Source organism: Thermobia domestica, chromosome 7 (genome assembly GCF_964235325.1).
Source record: "Thermobia domestica chromosome 7, izTheDome1.hap1.1, whole genome shotgun sequence".
Taxonomy (NCBI): Eukaryota; Metazoa; Arthropoda; class Insecta; order Zygentoma; family Lepismatidae; genus Thermobia; species Thermobia domestica.
Window position 1 is genome coordinate 31,670,970 of NC_137460.1, and position 18,777 is coordinate 31,689,746.

At 36.1% G+C, this 18,777-nt stretch overlaps 1 protein-coding gene across 5 annotated transcripts; it reads right to left on the reverse strand.

Moving 5' to 3' along the window:
* Nucleotides 1-279: 279 nt before the first annotated feature.
* LOC145689986 (uncharacterized) lies at nucleotides 280-18,421 on the reverse strand. Of its 5 annotated transcripts, none has more exons than XM_081764440.1 (7): nucleotides 18,279-18,421; nucleotides 13,145-13,396; nucleotides 10,422-10,673; nucleotides 8,095-8,226; nucleotides 6,385-6,602; nucleotides 4,391-4,550; nucleotides 280-2,926 (listed from the first exon to the last, which is right to left on the reverse strand). In XM_081764440.1, the coding sequence occupies exons 2-7, from the start codon at nucleotides 13,353-13,355 to the stop codon at nucleotides 2,745-2,747; spliced, it is 1,155 nt and encodes a 384-aa protein (XP_081620566.1). In that variant the 5' UTR covers nucleotides 13,356-13,396; nucleotides 18,279-18,421; the 3' UTR covers nucleotides 280-2,744. The 5 variants fall into 5 exon arrangements, with proteins under 5 accessions (XP_081620566.1, XP_081620567.1, XP_081620563.1 ...); XM_081764441.1 differs by having other exon boundaries at nucleotides 6,409-6,602; nucleotides 8,095-8,229; XM_081764437.1 differs by having other exon boundaries at nucleotides 8,095-8,229.
* Between the last annotated feature and the right edge of the window lie 356 nt (nucleotides 18,422-18,777).

Genomic DNA, 18,777 nt, shown 5'->3' on the forward strand with positions numbered 1-18,777 from the left:
ACCCAGAGAAAGCCCTGCCGGAGAAGGGTTCGTGGTTACGCTCGACCTAGCCGAATGCCTCTTGGCAAGCAGGCTTGCTACCCGTACACCACTGGCTGCGTCACTATTGTCTGGTCCTGCACAAGATACAATGCCGTCATTCTCCTGTTGCGACCAAGGGAGCTACCATCCTCGGCAGTTTGTAAAAAAAAAAAAAAAAAAAAAAAAAAAAAAAAAGTCATATTTCACACATGACTGGTGAAAGGACTTCAAGGACCAGAAGAAAATCAAAGAGGTATATTTGAGCGGACAGTTTTTATTCAAAAATTTGAAGGAAAAAAAAAAAAACATACACATACACACAATGTAATTTATACATGATGTCAAATTATCGTACAATTAGTATTTATAACATGTTAAACAAACCTTTAAAAGCTATAGTTATGCTTTGAAGGCCATTACGCTTATTCGGATAACCAATGAAAACATTTGTTTCTTTCATTGATAACCATTTACATTTTCGTTTTAGTGATAACTATATACATTTTGCTTATTACTCAGATGTCCTAAAACTATAATGTTTTACGATAATTGTATAGGAAATAACTTTACTACAAATAACAGTGTGATATTTTGTATGTCATTTTACAATATTTGAAAAGATTATACGGATGGTCTCATTTTTATTTTTTAAATTCTCAAATGCGAGAAAGGTTTCCTGATAAGTATTGAAACAACGTGAAAACAATTCGTGCAAACAAGGAATAAAAAGAGTCTTATTTGAAAAATAATCTTATATTACACTCATAGAAACTACCTGTATAGATACATGAAACGTTCCACAATTATGCAAGAGGGCACAGAACTCTGCTATGGCATACCAAGAAAATATTAAATACTTTTCATTTCTTATTAAATACTGATACGATTTAGACAAGAATGATACATCACAAAACTGAAAAAAAAAAAAAAAAAAAAAAAAACCGCATTGAAGGCATTAATACTAGGCCAAAAATTTCCGAAATCTGGCTTTCAAAAAAATCCGTACTTAGATGAAACAAGCAGTCTGCGTTTCGAGATTCTGATTTTTGTTTTAAGCCGCGTGGTGCTCTTGAGCTCACTGTCACAGCCAGGAAGGGGGGGGGGGAAGAAGCCATGTTGTAGAGGGATATTATGGCGCGGGCCATATAGCCAATGGCATCATTGCATGCACCTTCGGCTTCTGCTACGCAAGGCCATTCACATGAAACAAGTTACCTAACAATGTATTTCGGGCCGCCCGACGCATCCGTGTATCCCATCGGTGATATATCCAACATACGGAAAGTAGAAGCAGATGCGATCGAAATACAAAATAGAAAATTTCCGCGTTTTGCTTAAATCAGCGACAGAGCTTTTGACAGTGTCGGGCAGCCACTTGTTTCATTCGGGTTGCCTTGAGTAGCAGAAGACGGAAGGCGACAACAATGATGTAATTGGCCAGGTGACGCGCCCCAATATTTCCTGTTCAGTAAAATGGCTTGTCCCTATCCGACTGCGGCGGTTTAAGCTAAAGAGCAACAAGCCCACAACACGCGGATTCAAGTTGGACCAAAACTTTGAGCAGTATTTACGAACTGAAAGCTTTTTTTTTTTTTTTTTAATATAATTTCTTATGTCTATTTATTCAATTGGTCGCGTGGGGAATTGCCATACTTCACAAAAGCTGGTTTTCCATTGCCTTAACACACACACACCAAAAAAACTGGAGGTTGGTTAAACACATTCACTCAACGTGTTGACTCTTGACCTTGGGAGAAAAAAAAACTGGATTATTTTCTAAACATCCGTTTTTTTTTTTTTTTTTTTTAAATTAAGATTTTCCGACATTCGAAATTTTCTATTTTATTTTCCGGAATCTAGAAAGTAAAATTTCCGAAATTTCCCATCCCTAATTAATACTGTAGTACAGGCTTGGATCAAAATATGTCTCCTGTATGCTTGATACGAAAGTGTCCCAAAATTCACGCAAAAAGTACTTGTTACATTTTGACTTGAACTGAAAATGAGCCTTATCGCCGATTACACTTTGAGGGCTTCGTTAATCAACAAAATCGTTGCATTCGTAGTTCAGAAAATCGAATTAACGCCTTGGAATGCCAACAAGCGTAGAACTACAAGGAAAATGAACGCTATATGAACGAAAGTCAGCCAGATTCATTTAAAAAGGTCATGGAAAATTTCAACAGTGTGAGTATGTGGAAGCTATTTACCCGATGTGTTGTTCCATGCATAACCGTATACTGTATAGTTTATGAATGAATAAATAAATAAATACAATCAAGTTTTAAGTATAAATATGTATTTTATGTCAAAATTAATTCTTGCGTGAAGTTTGGGACACTCATTATTAGCGTCCTTTCTAAAAGAATTCAGTGGTCTTCTCTGCTCACAATTTTTTGTCTCTTGGAATACCGTTAAAACCAGATTCTGAAAAACAGACAGCAGCTGTATAGCTCCAAAACCAAACGTGTCTCATCGAAGTGAAAAGCCTTAGTCATGATTTCACAACGAAAACAAAAGCTTTTTTTTTTTTTTTTTTTTTAACATACAGAAAGAGGCATTTTGCAACGTCATTAATTTTGGTGCTAAGCCTAAAGTTCAGATCAGCGCTTGTTATACAAGGACTGTAAATATTTACATTACTAGCAACACTTGTACCTGAGTGAAAGTTCACAAAATTAGTAGAACATCCTGCAACCTGTTTCCCAGATGAACGCAATGCCTCAAGAATGGTCCATTCCTCCTTCTCGATTAGTCTCCTCTTGTGTCTCTTGGAAATTAGATGACGTACGCCTTCGTTCCCTTCCTCCATTTCTATCTCTTCCCCAGCGGAACCAGTTCTGAATCCTTTCTTTTATTTCCTGGTCTGTTGCTTTCCTGGCTACTCCATTAAGACGCACAGCCCCTGAAATGAAAATAATTTGTGAAGTCAACAGAACAATACTAGATATACTACAAATAGAGCCAATAGATTACATCAATTCTTTATTATCCGTACTTCAGTAACGGTTTTAAAACACTTGAAATATGAGCACGCAAACTTACTACAATGTTCTATGTAACAGACTGGCGTGACTGAAAACAAAACCATTGTCTTAATGATAGTTGATTTTAAAAAAATACGATTCTACACAATGAAATAAAATCTGAGCATTCACCACACAGAAATAGTAATTTTAACAGCCTCACATCATAATATTTGGTTGTAATTAAGTAAAGAAGAGAGGTCAAAAACAAAAATGGGTAAAAATCATGAAGGAAATTTCAAACACTTTAAGTCAGAACATTGTATAAGCTATGCACGAATACCAGAGATAAGTCACAGTCTACGTAAACAACTGCAAGAATCACTGCTATGCTTTCTTCTCAGATATTGGCAAACTGAAGGAAATTCGTGTCAAAAAAAAAAAAAAAAAAAAAAGTTAACTACGTTCAACGTTGATAACAGTTAATTTTTATTCCCAAACTCTGTATCAAGTTTTAATTCTTTACAACATAAAAATTGATGATAGGTCATCGAGTTTTCTTTCTTTCTTTTAAGTGGTGGGTTTTAAGAGGGCTCTCGACGCCGAAATTAAATTGCACGCATGATTTTACAAATGATAGCGTAGTTAAAACTTCTCTGAATATTTTCCGTTGTTTGAAAGTTAGGAAATAAACTTTTTAACGCGAAAAAACAACTCATTCCTCGCTTTTTACATAACCAAAACATTCAGAGGAGTTGTAACTACGCTATCATTTGGAAAATCACATTGTTAAAAGAACAACAACTTGCAATTTTTCTCCTCTTTATAAGTTTATGAAATATTTAGGGAAACGTTTAAAATTTGCGGCAATTTAATTTCGGCGTCCAAAACGCTATTAACCTTTTTTTTTAAATTTGTTAAGTCGTATATATCATCTGCCCGCTTCTTCTTGAAAACACATTTCCTTTTACACCAGGTTTGCTTACACACAATCTTCTGTACAGTGAATATCGCATAGGGCTACGTGAATATCCCCAAACCGAATCTTCCATCTCCAAATACAATACAACTGTCAGTTCTCATTTCACAACATTGCTCTCTTCCGCATTGAAGAAAATTATTGAAAATGTACAGAACTCCCAGCAGTGAAGGCCGGTCTCGCTACTCTTGTTCCTTCTGGCGGCCCAGGCTAGAAGAGGGTGATGAAATGCGAAAATGAGCTTCATTGATTTTGCAGATATGCCCTTTTAACATGAAATAATTCAAATATATTTCATCAACCTCTGCTCCTTACATAGTAGTATCATTGAATTTCCTTCAGTGAAATGAAAGGCGTCAACACAAGTCGACTAGTGCCACTGCATCAAATTTACGAGAAGTATCGAGATAAGGTAATATCCTACCTATTATTATTCTTGAAATGGTCAACTTCTCCAGGGATCTCTTTTTACATTTCCCAGTCCAATTGTACAAGACCGCTACTTCGTCAGTAAAAACTCTTCTTAATATGTTTCTCACGACGTGGCCAAGATTTCTCCCACCAAAAGTGCCAAGGTACGTTTCCTGAAACACAATTATGAAAATAAGAAAAGAAATGAAACACTTCCTTCACGTTGTAAGTCAAGCAATTACAATATACCACTAGTGGGTCTACAGACCAATGGCCTCACGTCAATTGCAATAGCTATTTAACATCTAAGGGTGGATTTCTATAACATTACTTACGCACTGACTAGGATGAGGATTGTTTAAAAGTGCAATTTTTGTTGCAAAGACATCATTTAAGGAATGAGACGGTTCAGCCGTCGCTTGAAAGCCCAAGTAATCTAGTTACTGTTTGGAGGTGTTTAGTCGATAACTAAGATGCAATTTTTCAGAATGAACTGTTTAGTAATCAAATAACTTCGTATTTTTGAAAAGATAAAACATTATTCACGGAGAATAACTGTTCACAGATGAATAAAGGATTATTTCGATCCCATTCTTGCGTACCGATACAATCATGATGATGTACGGCTCATGCATTGAATTTGAAAGCACACAGCACACGAATCGGTTGATCTCCCATGTTTAGGGTAGTTCGACACACGGGATTGCCCATTGGCAACTGCTCTAAAGCTCTAATACTTTGTGGGAACTACTTATGAACAGGGAGTGCTCAAAGAACATCTCACACACACATCGCCGTTGTACTTAAGGTCGAAGTTGTAACGTAAGAGACGACGGTGTGGTTCATGTTGAATATTTTGAACCATGAATACGTGTCCGTGATAGAGTTTCGAATATGAAGGAAAAAGCCTCCTCTAGGCATTCCATCCGGTTAAATATTACCGGGGTTTGTTCTTCGTTAAGTGGACCATTGATTTTTTTTTTTTTTTTTTTTTTTTAAAGTTTCTAACCAAACTTACCGAGCAACATCTTTATTATCTCAACGTATAATTGTTTAGAAGCAGGGCTGCCACAAATAAACTACAATAGTGTGATCTACTTTGTGGGTACGAGTTTACACAATTTGGTACTTCAGTGTTTTCAAAGAAAAATGTTAAAAATTAAAATGTATTGCCTTGAACGAACTTTGAAAGTTGACGTGTTTTTAAGACGCGTAAACAATAAATAATGGGGTTCGGTAAACTTAATTCAACAATTCATGAACGTAGCACAACGAAAGGTTAAAGTCCTAGACACGTTTACACATTAAATTCATCTCTAGGTATTATTTTTAATTTGCCAAATTCTCCGTCATTCTAATGGGATTTTATTTTAATAAAAGAAATTTGAGGCCCTATCCCCTTGGTTTCAAATCTTTTAGGTATCCTTCCACCCAGCCCCCGATTTACTTTAACTTATTCTTAAATTCACTCTACTAATTAATTAAATGAAGTCCTCTTCAGTATTTCAAACGTACTGAATTGGCCTCTCTTCATTGAAGGGTGGGGGCTCCTTTCGCCGGTAGGATCCCTTGAAGAATCCACATTCGATTTTCATTCTTTCTTTTTAATCAACTTTGGGTTAACACGGGACAAGGAAGGGTGTAAGATAAAAATGACGGGCAGTTTAGTTGCAGGTCTGTTTCTGCCTACTGCACTGTTACCTTACATGAGTACGTCTTATTATGACTTCTTCCCTTCATCCACAGTTGCCTAAAATCCAAAAATAAATTTTGACTCTGGATTCTGTGAGCCCCCCTCCCAAGGGAAAACTAGAAATATCTTCCTACATAAACAATTTACGATATTCCGGAATGAATAAAGTATCTAAAATTGGCAAGATGTTCATTAAAGTAAACAGCTTGAATGATATTTAATTTGTCTCCTTAATTCAATTTTTAAATATTGATGTACGGAAACAAAATTAGCGTAAAAATGCAAATATACTATTATTTAGAACACAAGCTTACCAGCGTCGTTGCATTGTCACGTACTTGAAGCCATTCTTCCAAGTTTAACACGTCAACTACTGATGTACATGGAATTGCGCAGTTTTCCGGTAAGTTCACTTTTGCAGGCGATGTAGAATTTGCCGTTTTTAATTGGTCCTTCAGTAAACAAACATCATTGCTTAAATCTATTAGCATATTTTTCATTTCTGCAAGGTGTCTTGCAACTACTGCAAAACCTAGAATGAAAACAAAATGGGAGAAAATTAATACTCAAATTTTTGTAATAATTACTCTCAAATATTATGTTCTTGTTGTGTTTAAACATGACGTGTATGAATTTTTGGATGAAAGAAAATACTTGTTAGAAAAGATAGGCGGTGGGAAGGGACAGTAGGCCGAAGCGCCAGAATACCATAAACACACCATTTGCTGTTTAAATTGGGAATAAGTGACCTAAGTATATCTAGGGTTGTTGTATTTTAAAATAAAAAGAAAAAGAGATAGTAAATAAATAAAATAAACCTTGAGTACAAAAGAAATAAGTAATTTTTAATTTACTCTCACTCACATCTTGGTAAATACTTGATTTTTACTGAAACCCTTGACATTAAGTTACGTCCAAAATCATGTGAATATGTTGGCCCTACGTCCAACCCCAGAAAATGTTTTCTTAAACAAAGGTACTGAGAAGTTAATAACATATATTTTAACATTGTAAATATTTAATGTAAAATAACATATAGTACAGTATTCATATATGTTAAAATTGTACTACGTTACTTTGTACTACACGACTATTCTCTAAAAGTCGAAAGTAGAAGAAAAAAAGATAGCTACGGGAAGTTTTATTTCTCCAGATATTTAAGTGATTTTTATTATCCTCCAGTGTTTATATACTTATCAAGTGTGTCTCTTTGTTTTAATTACACTATTACATTCTTGTAATACCTACCAACTAGGTCAGCCTATATTCAGATCAAGCTGAAAAAACACGAAAATGCCTACCTAATGTAGATACGTGTTAATTTGCCTGAACTGGCATGTACCACAACTACTTTTAACAATTAAAACTTTAGAAGGGATTTTTCGAACAGAGCTATGCCTTTCATCAGGCATGAAGCAAAAGAAACTCAGGGAAAACTAAATTAAGATTAAAGGAAACGGACTATTTACATGGAGTCACCAGCGTGTCATTGTGCCAGCCAATATAATTGAGTTTGTACCCAGACTTCCAGAAGAGCAAATGCATCCTTATTCTGCACATTCTTTAATATTAGACAACAAACCATAGTGGGCGGTTTCAAGGTTTCAGAATTACAAAATATCTTCTAAAGCCTTTGTAATTCTTAAACCTCATATCATTCACTCATAGTTGGTTGTCTGATGTTAGATCATGTGCAGAATGAGATGGATATGCTCTTTTGGAGGCGTGGGCACATAATTGCAATTTCATTGCCATGAATAATGGGAATGCTTTGTAATTCAGCTTCTGTTCAGGCAAAATAAAATGGTGGAGAAACGTGAGAACAAATCTGTCACTTCATGAACTGTTACTTCATTAAAGTTCTGAGGGTGGTTGGAATCCAAAGTTATTCATTCGGTCCTGCGTTGCATAGCTGCGATGGTTAAAACGAACGTATAACTCGAAATTTTAATATTATGTAAACAACATGAAAAAAATAAAATTTTGGCAAAAATGCAATATTAAAATCAATCAAAGTAACTTACTGCACGAGCATTCTGAAACTGTGGACGACTGTGGATAGGTCGAGTTCGAAATTATTCTTGATGTTCCGCCTTCTAACAGCTGATTGTCAGGTGATGTATTTCCATCTGAACTTGGTCGACCTTCTGTAACTTCTGCTGAGAAAAAAAAATAAATAAAAAAAATAAACTCAAATGAAAACTTTCGCAGATTATTCAAAATATTAAGATCATATTCACCGTCATACATTAAAAAATACGCTTTTTGGAACAGGGCCGCAAAGAACAGGTAGATTCTTTTAACATTTCAAACGATCTCTACTTTCAAAGCAGTTTGTTGAATTATGCCGATTTTCACATTCAACTCAGATATCGTAAATATCTAATTTTTTGTACGAACTCTGGTCCCAATCAGTTCCTACAAGTACACGTGGCAGCCATTTTTTTAAAGAATTATTCTAAGTTTCACACTCAACCAACATATTGTACTGCAACTATCAATTTTTGGGCAAAATTTGGTTCCGAAACGTTCGTAATTGCGGCACTCATGTTTTTTTTAGACAATTAAATGCCAACTATTTTGGACTTTTTTTGATGGATCATTGTGATTATCTTGGTTAACTCACATATTACAAACACCCCAGCCAAATTTGGTTCTGTCTGGGTAATAATCGTGGAAATTAGTATTTTTTTTTTTTTTTTTTTTTTTTTGTTTGAATGCCCGCCATTTTAAAATTTGCCATCCGATCATTCTGGCTAATGAACTTATCCGGATTAAAAGTGTTGGACACAAAGTATGAGTATACTAATTATATTATCTAAAATATTTTACAAACCGACTTTTGAGCCAAGTTTGGTTTTAACCCGTTTCAAAATTGTGGCAGCTATGTCGTTCACAAGCAAAGTTTTTGTGTCCGGATGTGATCAAAGAAACTGTCTAGAAATTTTCCGGAATTTCAGACATGAAAGTATCTGCAATAGGTATATTCCTGAAGAAATCTGCCTATTGGCATACAATGAATAATGTTTACAATTTCAGCAGCTTTAAATTTCAGTTCCACTCTGCTTTTCTATAGTTGTATCTACGTTAACGCAGCTTGAAATGACACGAAGATTCGTTTCGTCAATGTATGCATATAGGGAAACAAACTCAATTTTAACAATAATACAGGGTGTCTACTAAAATTCCAAAATGAAATTCCATGACCTTTCAGACCAAATCACAATTTCCTAACATTCTCAAGAGCAAATTTGGGTACAAATTAGGCTGAATTTTCATCCATGCGATAGAAATGTACTTTACTAGCAATTTGGTAGCATCTAAAGCCGACCATAGACATTTTCGGTGATGAATTTTGACGTTTTATAAAACAAAATTTTCCAATCTGTACTTACATTTGCAGTTTTAAAAAAATCGTGACCCAAAAACTAAAGTTCGTGACTTTCGTGACCGATAGACACCCTGTAATAAAGTGTGGACTCTGCACGGAACGACTCTGAATGAACTTGTATACCACTTTGGAATATTATTCACTAAAAGCAAACATATATGACGAAAGCAATTTTATTTATTCCCAAAAATACCTTACTTGACAAGATGCAATTTGTAACAAGACCTTCCTCAGACGCACTGACTTGTCACGTAAGGGTGTGCGTTTTTTAAATAGCATTGCTTTGGTCTTTTTTTTTTTTTTTGTGCCAATACTCTGTATGGTGCAGATATTTATTTTAAAGAGTGAAAACTATGTGACAGGACCGGGAATAAACCCTGGTACATTTTAGATACCCTTACAATGCACTTCCAACTGCACAAATCAGTCATGCTGCACAGGTAAAAAAGGAAAGACTTATCGTCAAAATTGAATATTTGATCACAAACGGCAGGAAACTGCACCCTGTCTGCAACTGTGCTCAAATTTAACTAGTATGAAGGTTATTTTAACATTAGACCTCGCGATAAATCTGTAAAAATGTTATTCGGATTCATTTTTCGAGTATTCCTTTGCACCCTCCACCCCCACCCCCTCCCCTTCTTTGATTTAGCCTCCCTCCCGTCCACACAGATAGCCTGGAATCTCCAAAGTGTGTGTGCACATTTCTAAGGTTGTTCTAACAGAAGACAGTGCATTAAATTTGTGTTTAATAAAAAAAATTATTGTTTTTCATACATTTTTGTCCTTTCAGACCAGGGTTTCACCCTGCTGTCCGATTTACCTCCCCAACGAGCCTGACCTGTACTTTGAACAATAAACAATCTGTAAAAATTTCATTCGAATCAGTTTATGCATTCGGCAGAACACACAAACAACACAATGGCCGGCACTAATTAAGAGAATATAAAGAATACACACCTGCATCACATGAAGCTGGTTCTGATGGTAATGAACGAGGCGGTGAAGGTAAACTTAGTGATGAATTCCTGTAATTCGTACGACATTGCCCTCTTACATAAAATTCATCCTCACTATCATCATCATCATCACTAATTAATCTACTCGGACGCTTTTTCTTCCTCTGAGGTCGCCCTGTAATTTCGTTATCAGTTTCTAGATTAGATTCATCCTGGGCTTGTACCAGCTTTCTTCTTGCCTTGAGTAGGTCATCTGAAAAATAAATTTGAGTCACTTTATGTAAAAACACCCAAAACGGTATGAAGACGGTAATGAAATTCAGAGGTGTGAAAAACGTTTGAAATACTTTCAAGTGTTTCGTTATCAGAACAAATATGATACTACAGTGTTCATATTTTCAGAGCTGGGGACTAAATTCAGGTGTCGATCGCTGCCGAATTTGGATATTCGACGTCTTTAAAAGGTTAGATTAAGTTTGATAACAAGCTGGAGCTTCTCTGTATAACAATAAAGCAATTTTACTTGTGAATCAAAAATAAAGTAAACATTCGGCACAAATTGACACCTTGAAATGGTTTTGTTGAATGTTTGAAATCAGCCAGTAGTCCGCACACCCTCTGTGGAGCACTGGCTTTTGGTTATATTTGCTGCTTTTCCCATATGTTGGTGTCCATGACGAGTACATTAACAGTTGTCATGGGCGCAAGCTCTGAAAAACTCTCATTTGCGCTCAAGTTTACACATGACCTGCGAGCACTACAGTGCGCTTAAAGCTTAAACATGGCCGAAATGTGGCATCGGTCAAATCGCTTCATTTTTACAAATGTTGTAGACAATGACGAGTACATTAAAAGTCACTGGCGCAAGCTCTGAAAACTCATATGTGCGCGCTACATCGCGCTCGAGTTCATGTAAACTTCAGTTGGAATAAGATTGTTTTCACATATGTTGTAGAGCTTGTCGAGTTTAAAAATCATTTAACAAGAAAGCCAACCTGGCCGGCGAAGGCCTATAAAAACAAAGCGATTTGACCTAAACCATATTTCGGCCATATGTAAACTTGAGGCGCTGGAACGCGCGCATATGAATTTTCCAGAGCTTGCGCCCATGACAACTTTTGATGTAGTCGTCATGGGCTGCAACGTATGTGAAAATCAGACAATTTAAGCGGAAGCCACTGCTACATAAGGGGTGTGCACTTTTGTGGAAGCACCAGAAAACCCAAAACACATTAGTTGTATACGAGACTAGTGCAGCCATCTAACATTGCGGCTGTTCCTTCACACACATCTTGCTTTCTTTGCTTTGTACTTTTCCTTTCTATCGACTTTCTAGTGTCCCGTTTTAAAACACGTCCACGACTTTCTGCAGCCGTAGACTCTTTTTGAAAATTTTCAATGATCTTTCACAATCATCGTGTGTAGGGGAAGGTTCGCCGAAGGATGGTATCTCACAGACAAGTCAATACGGCGAGTGATATCATTCTTAGGCGAAACTCTCCTCCACACACACACACACACATACACGGTGATTGTGAATTTAAGGCTTTGTTCATGAGGAAGAACATTGACACTTTTCAAACAGAGTTTACGGCTACAGAAAGTCGTGGACGTTTTGAAACGGGAGACCAGAAACTTCGATAGAAAGGAAAAGTAAAAAAAACAAAGAAAGCAACAATTCATATATATAACATAAAGAAGAAACACACACTAACGTAAGTTTCCAAGACATACAAGGAGACAACTCGATGAGACTTGTTATATCTGCATTTTGTTCGCTCATCCTGACTAAACGAATTTGAACGCAAAACGATTAATTGAAACTGGTATAATTCCCTATTACACTCGACTGGAAACTAATTAAAATCGAAAAGTAGCCTATTTAATGTGACTTATAGGAATATGCTTTTACTCTAAGTATTAGCTGAGTCAATATACATTCACTTTTCCATCCAGCAAGAGATTTCAACTCCATAACACTTTAAACAATTGTATCCGTTACGATTTTTTCCTGCTTCGTGGAAATCACTTCACTTATACCTTGAATATCTATAGTAATCACAGAGTATTGAAAGAGTTTTATTGTTAAATGTATAGGAGGCATTCCATACGAATTCACCAGAGGCATGTTGCTTCATAGTCACAGATTTGATTGATATTTATATTACTGAACGCTAGTGTTATATAGGTAACAGAAATGCAATATGAAATTATTCTAACAGATACTGCAGAAAATACAGGGTGTTCAAAAAAATGATGAATCTTCCCAAATTGGTCGTTTCTTTTTGGGAAATCACTCTTTGAACATCCTGTGTTTTCTGCAGTATCTGTTAGAATAATTTCATATTGCATTTCTGTTACCTATATAACACTAGCTTTCAGTAAAATAAATATCAGCCAAATCTGTGACTATGAAGCAACATGCCTCTGGTGAATTCGTATGAAATGCCTCCTTATACATTTAACAATAAAACTCTTTCAATCATAAAGAAAATAGCAAACACGCACGAACAGAACCCGGTAATGGGCTATTACGTTTCATTCTCTACAAATTTGAATATCAACTGAAGATTAAACTTCGGGCACAAAAGAGGGGCATAGGGCCGACTCGACACAAGATCAGCTACTAAGATTACCGCGTTAATATTATCTTATTAAACAAACTAACAATTTTTTTTTCAATAACATCTACATTTTGTTATTCCATATCGCTGACAAACAAACCTGTGTGATAAAAAAACCTCTTTATGGTGTGTAGAGGCCAATCTTCCGTAGGCGTACTATTCTCTGCTAAGAGTTTATTATATTTAAACATTAACGTGCGAGGTGGCCAATACGTCTCTCTTTTCCTGGGAGTCAGCCAAGACTCATGTACGATCCCAACACCTCCGCCACTGTCTTCTTTAAACTCAACAACATGATATGACAATTCCATTTTCCTCTTTAAAGGTGTTGATCTGGAACCTACTTAATACACTGAAACAATCAAATACGTTAATGATTGTCATTATCATTCCAGTAAATCTGAAATCACCTTCGATCAATTTATCATCAGTTCGAAGGGAAAGAGTTCAAACCGGGATCTAGCTTCAGAACCTAACCAAACTGAAAAAATACATCTATCCCAGTGATGGCCAAACTAGTGCTATTAAACCTATCATAATATGGCACGAGCCACATCATATATCTAATCGCCAGGTGCTACAACTTCAATTGCTCAAACGGACTGATCTAATAATGACATATTTAGACAATCACTTCAAGGTTGTGATAACTAGACCCCGGATTTGCACCAAAAATTAGAAATGTATACACTGAAAAGTACAAAAGTACGTCTTTACATGCTCATATATATATTTATTGCTTTGTTTATATATATATATATATATATATATATATATATATATATATATATATATATATATATATATATATATTTCAATTTTAAATCCCAAACTTCGATATTTAATGAAAAACAGACGATAATTAAAATATCAGTGTATATAATAGTCAGCGTTCCCAGTTATTTGATTTGTCGACCGCGAATGCCCCGACTTTTCCAGGTCACTATTTGCACAATTCCAGGACTTTAAAAAAAAAAAGTTCTATTTTTCCGAGCAGAAGTTGATTATACAAGTACAGTTGTATCTGCACATGTGTACTCGGCGTTAAAATGCCGTTACATCTAATTTAAAGTGGAAATATGAAACCTGTGGCTCGTCGCAAGACGAATAATAATAATAATAATAATAATAAAAAAACCTGCTGTAGCAAAATAATGCTATACAAACGGTTTGAGTAATATAAATCCGTACTTCAAATTGCGCGAATTTCCCATATCAGTGGGAACGCTGATTGAACTTTTTATGGAGGACGAAACAGGGGCGGGGATATTTTCATGCATACCTGAACTTTATTTACACATTTAAACAAGATAGAGGCTATAATAGGGTCTAAATATGTGAGTCCATTAGTGTTATGGGTGGTTAGGAAGAAATATAATGAAAAATCATACCACCTGATTTAATTAATTTAACAAACACGAGATATGTCTTAATGCCATTTTACACTAGATACATTACTACATTAACTACAAAAAGGGGCCGACCAGTGCTATTTGTCAGGTACCATCTCACCATTTGCCTGCTAGGACAGAGAAACTCTGGAAAACCCGGTTAGGATCGCCGGCCGTAGGAATCGAACTCATGATCTCCCGAATAGGAATTCAACAGAGCTAACTAGCATGGTCTTTATTTCTGTTTTCATGAACTTAAGGTGTACGCAAAAACGGGGATTTTTCTAATATATATATATATATATATATATATATATATATATATATATATATATATTCCCCAGCAACCCTACAGTACTTTTCTTATTACTCATTAAGCTTACAGTCGTGGAGCAAATTGTGAGTTTCAGGTTACTAGTATTCTATAGGAGATATATTCAATTTTGAGGACACTGAATCCCATTTCTAATGTTTTCTTTTTCGGGAAGAAGTGAGATTTTCTAAGAATGCCCAAACCCTCTTCAAAACCTAGACAAAGGTAAAATTAAAAAAAAAAAAAAAAAAAAGCATTTCTTGCATAGAAATAGGCTCAAACGTTTTTGATACAAACCAACCAAGCTTTCTCAAATTTTAAGATGGATTAACCAAACAAATTTTTAAACCTTTTTATTTAGTGAGCTGTTGTGTAAAAGTTCATTTCTAATTCATACGTATCTCACAGTTATGTTTGTGGAGAATTTAGATAAGAAAATAATTCTATATTTTGCAGCATGTCCATTTAATTAAAAATTGTTCTTGCAAAACAATTATTTTTTAAATTAATTTATAACTGTGTGAAATACGAACATTATTATTCTCTAATGTGGAGATTGCTAATCTTACATACTTCCTATCATCCCATTTCTGGCGTACTCACGTATCTCAATTTTCTAACACGCGAACCTCGTCCTTATCGACGCACATGTTCAGCTCATTTGGTATGTGGATTGTTGACAAATATCAAAGTGAACTGTAGTACTGGTGCTGTAGTGAATTTAATACATCATGTATCTCACGTGATAATACAGCACAGGGTGGCGAGCGGGAGATGTTTCTGAAATTCCCTGACCAATTTAAGGTTTTGTAACCTGGAATACCCCTGTCAAAACTCCCCCCCCCCCCCCTGTGTGTGACATTAAATATGGTATTTCATTTAGCGCAAGGCCCAAAACGTTACTATAACCATTCCTCATATCATCATTATACAATTTTTATGCAATATAACCTAACTTTATCTAACATGAAGTCTGTATCGAGAACCAGATAACGTAACTGCCGAATTTACGGCAATTGTGTACATTGCAATCTTCATTAGTTCTATCGTACGACACGCTTAGTAGCTACTCAATGCTGCCAATGTACTTGAAAATGGGCCGTTAACAATCAGCGGTAATTGTTACGATTAGTAACTTACACAGTGTTGCTTATGCTGCTATTAGTTCTCTCTCTCTTTTGATTACTAATTATGACTAGAATAAAAAAAAAAATTCAATAAATGCACCTGGAGGAAAAATCACCCCCGTGTTAAGAGCGCGCATTGCATGCCCAATCACTCCCTACAAGAAACTTTGTTTTTTGTCTCACAGGGTTGGTATATTATTAGAATGTAGCCGATTGGGTAATATTTGACGTGAGCCGCTTCGGAGTTCGTGCAAAAGTTGGGGGCCAACTTTAGCAAAAATAGAAAGATTTACAGGAGAAATGTGTTAATAGCACTGAATCGTAATTCAACTGTCAGTGAATTGTGAGAAAAATTTAAACGAATTTAGCGAGAAATAAGAGAAACAAATGAAAGTGAATCGCGATATAGCCGTGAATAAGTACCTAAATGGCCTAATCTTGCATATCGTGCGATATTTCAATATTAAATTTCGTGCTTACGTATGTGGGAAGAGAGACTGAGCAGTTGTACAATCCGCGGCAAAAAACCTGCAACATGAGCATATAAGTTTATTGTGAAATGACGAAGTTTTATGCTCCAAAATAAGTGTGCACAGGAGGAGGCCGAGGTGTATCCTGGCGTGATTCGTTCCACTTAGACGTTATGTTTATTCCCTGTGCTGTTAGGCGTAGTTTCACAATAAACTTACATCCTCATGTTGCAGGTTTTTTGCCGCGGATTGTACAAATCATGAAGGTAAGTAGGAAATAGTAAAAGAACCAAAACCTAACCTAACCTATCCTAACATAACTTTGAAAGGAAATGACAAAATATGTAAAGAAAATAACACAATTGTCGTCGTAAAAACTGGCCCACAACTTGTGCACAATTGCTACCACTTCTCTCATACAGTGTTACTTATGGTACAAATCAATGTTATTTTGGTTACTAATAATGTTAAGATCAGAAAACCCGAAGAACAAACCTCAATAAAGGCACCTGTGGGGGGAGGGGGTTAAGAGCATGCCATATACGCGGTACCGATACCGGTACTTCCAAACAGTGTTATTTGGTTATTACTTATGTCCATAATCCTACAAAGATCCATAATTTCATTGTGGAAGGAAAGGAATGTGTTAAAAGCGCACAAACACGTCCGTCACCTTGCCGCGTCTCCGCCCTCTAAGGACCTACCCTTATAAGACACTTAATCATCTTCTCTCGTTCACAGAGTTGGCTGTGGTAATCAAATAAAGGTAGATCATTTTAACTGGCAACTCCAATCGCTGAAAAGCCTCACGCCAACTAGCGTTGTACAAGGGTGAGAAGAGGCTAATGTAAACTAACACCAAATTGGTAGTCACTGATGCTTGCACGGTTGTGGACATAATTAATAACGAAATAGCGCTATTTGGGAGTAGCGGGACTGTGTATAGCGCGCTCGTAACACGGGGGTACCTCCCCCCAGCCTTTTTAAGGTTTGTTCTTTGGGTTTTCTGTTCTGCACATTTATTAGCAACCAAAATAACACTGATTTGTATCATAAGCTACATATATGAGAGAAGTGGCTAATGTAAAATATTACCAGAATTGCTCCTTCCGTCATACAGCATTGCTATGGTACAAATCATCGTTATTATGTTGATAGTAATGTCCGCAATGCTAAAAAGGGTGATGAAGAGGGTGTGTGTTTGAGTACAAGGGTACATAAACGTTTTTGGCAATGTGACCTTGCACTAAAAACTCCACACACTATCTCCTTTTTTAACTGTAGACGTTGCTAGCAACGAAATAACGATAATTTGCACAATAGCCAACGCTGTCTTTTGCGCGCAAGGACACATTGCCGAAATTAGGTGTGCCCTTGTACTCATATATACACACACTGCATACCACCCTTTTTAGCACTATGCACATCACTAGCAATGAAATAACGATGATTTGCACCATAGCAGACGATGCGCGACAGGAGCTAATCTGACCTATTATCGCATTTTTTTTAAAGATACCGTACTCAAAAAACCAAACCTGTTCCGAAATTACTTGGTACAATCGCGTTAACGGCGTATATCGTGTGCAGCTCACGGTAAAGTTTTACTGACACCATTTGTGTTTATTTTACCACTTCTGAAACAAACTCACATAAATTTAACGAACCTATGAGGAAGGAGGACCAGCTAACGCAACGCTTCCCACATTGCTCTACCCGTTTTTAAATTTACGTACACCTATTATGGGCAATCATATATCAATAGAATTACCTGCCGCTTTGTTTATAATCCTAGCGAACACAACACGGGATTTTATGTACGCCGAAAGTTTTGATTGCGTATTGAACTACAACCACTTATATATAAGTTAGGCATGCTACTGAACATATCTACAATGACATGAAATAATTACAAAATTGCATGAAAACTTACCGAAATCCAGCAAACGGAATCCTGCTGGGCGCAATCTTCGTACATACACTACACACTATGGCGGACTTCTGGCGGTTCGCCTGATGCACTCTGGGTAGGAATCACTCCTGCCTCCTACCGTCCACAGTATGAACTAGACATGAAAATCTGGTAATTTCAACATGAAAAATATCATATCTAAATTACGTAATTGTGTTTTCTTCTGTTTTAATATTTGTTTTACTTTCCATTAATACATATTTTATATATATAAAAAATACACCTAAAAATCAACAATGGCCCACTGTTGCAAAAAGGTTTGTTGAATTCAACTATTATTTCAACGTAAAATGATGTTGGGCCAACAGTGGGACTTGGTTGGTTGCAAATAACGGCGTAAACAACACTGGACCAACGTTGCTTTTGTCACCAAAAATCAACGCAACCATATTTTAACGTTGGCCCAGCCATTTTGGTTACTTGGGGTAGTTAGGACGCATCTATTCTGTAACAGATCTTC

Bases quoted from the DNA above. Each gene is read 5' to 3' on its own strand.
- LOC145689986 (XM_081764437.1), bottom strand. From the start codon at position 13,355: ATGGAATTGTCATATCATGTTGTTGAGTTTAAAGAAGACAGTGGCGGA. The intron at 8,230-10,421 runs GTGTGTATTCTT...TTTTTTTCTCAG, and splicing joins ACCAGCTTCATGTGATGCAG to CAGAAGTTACAGAAGGTCGA. The intron at 2,927-4,390 runs GTAGGATATTAC...TTTTCATTTCAG, and splicing joins CATTTCAAGAATAATAATAG to GGGCTGTGCGTCTTAATGGA.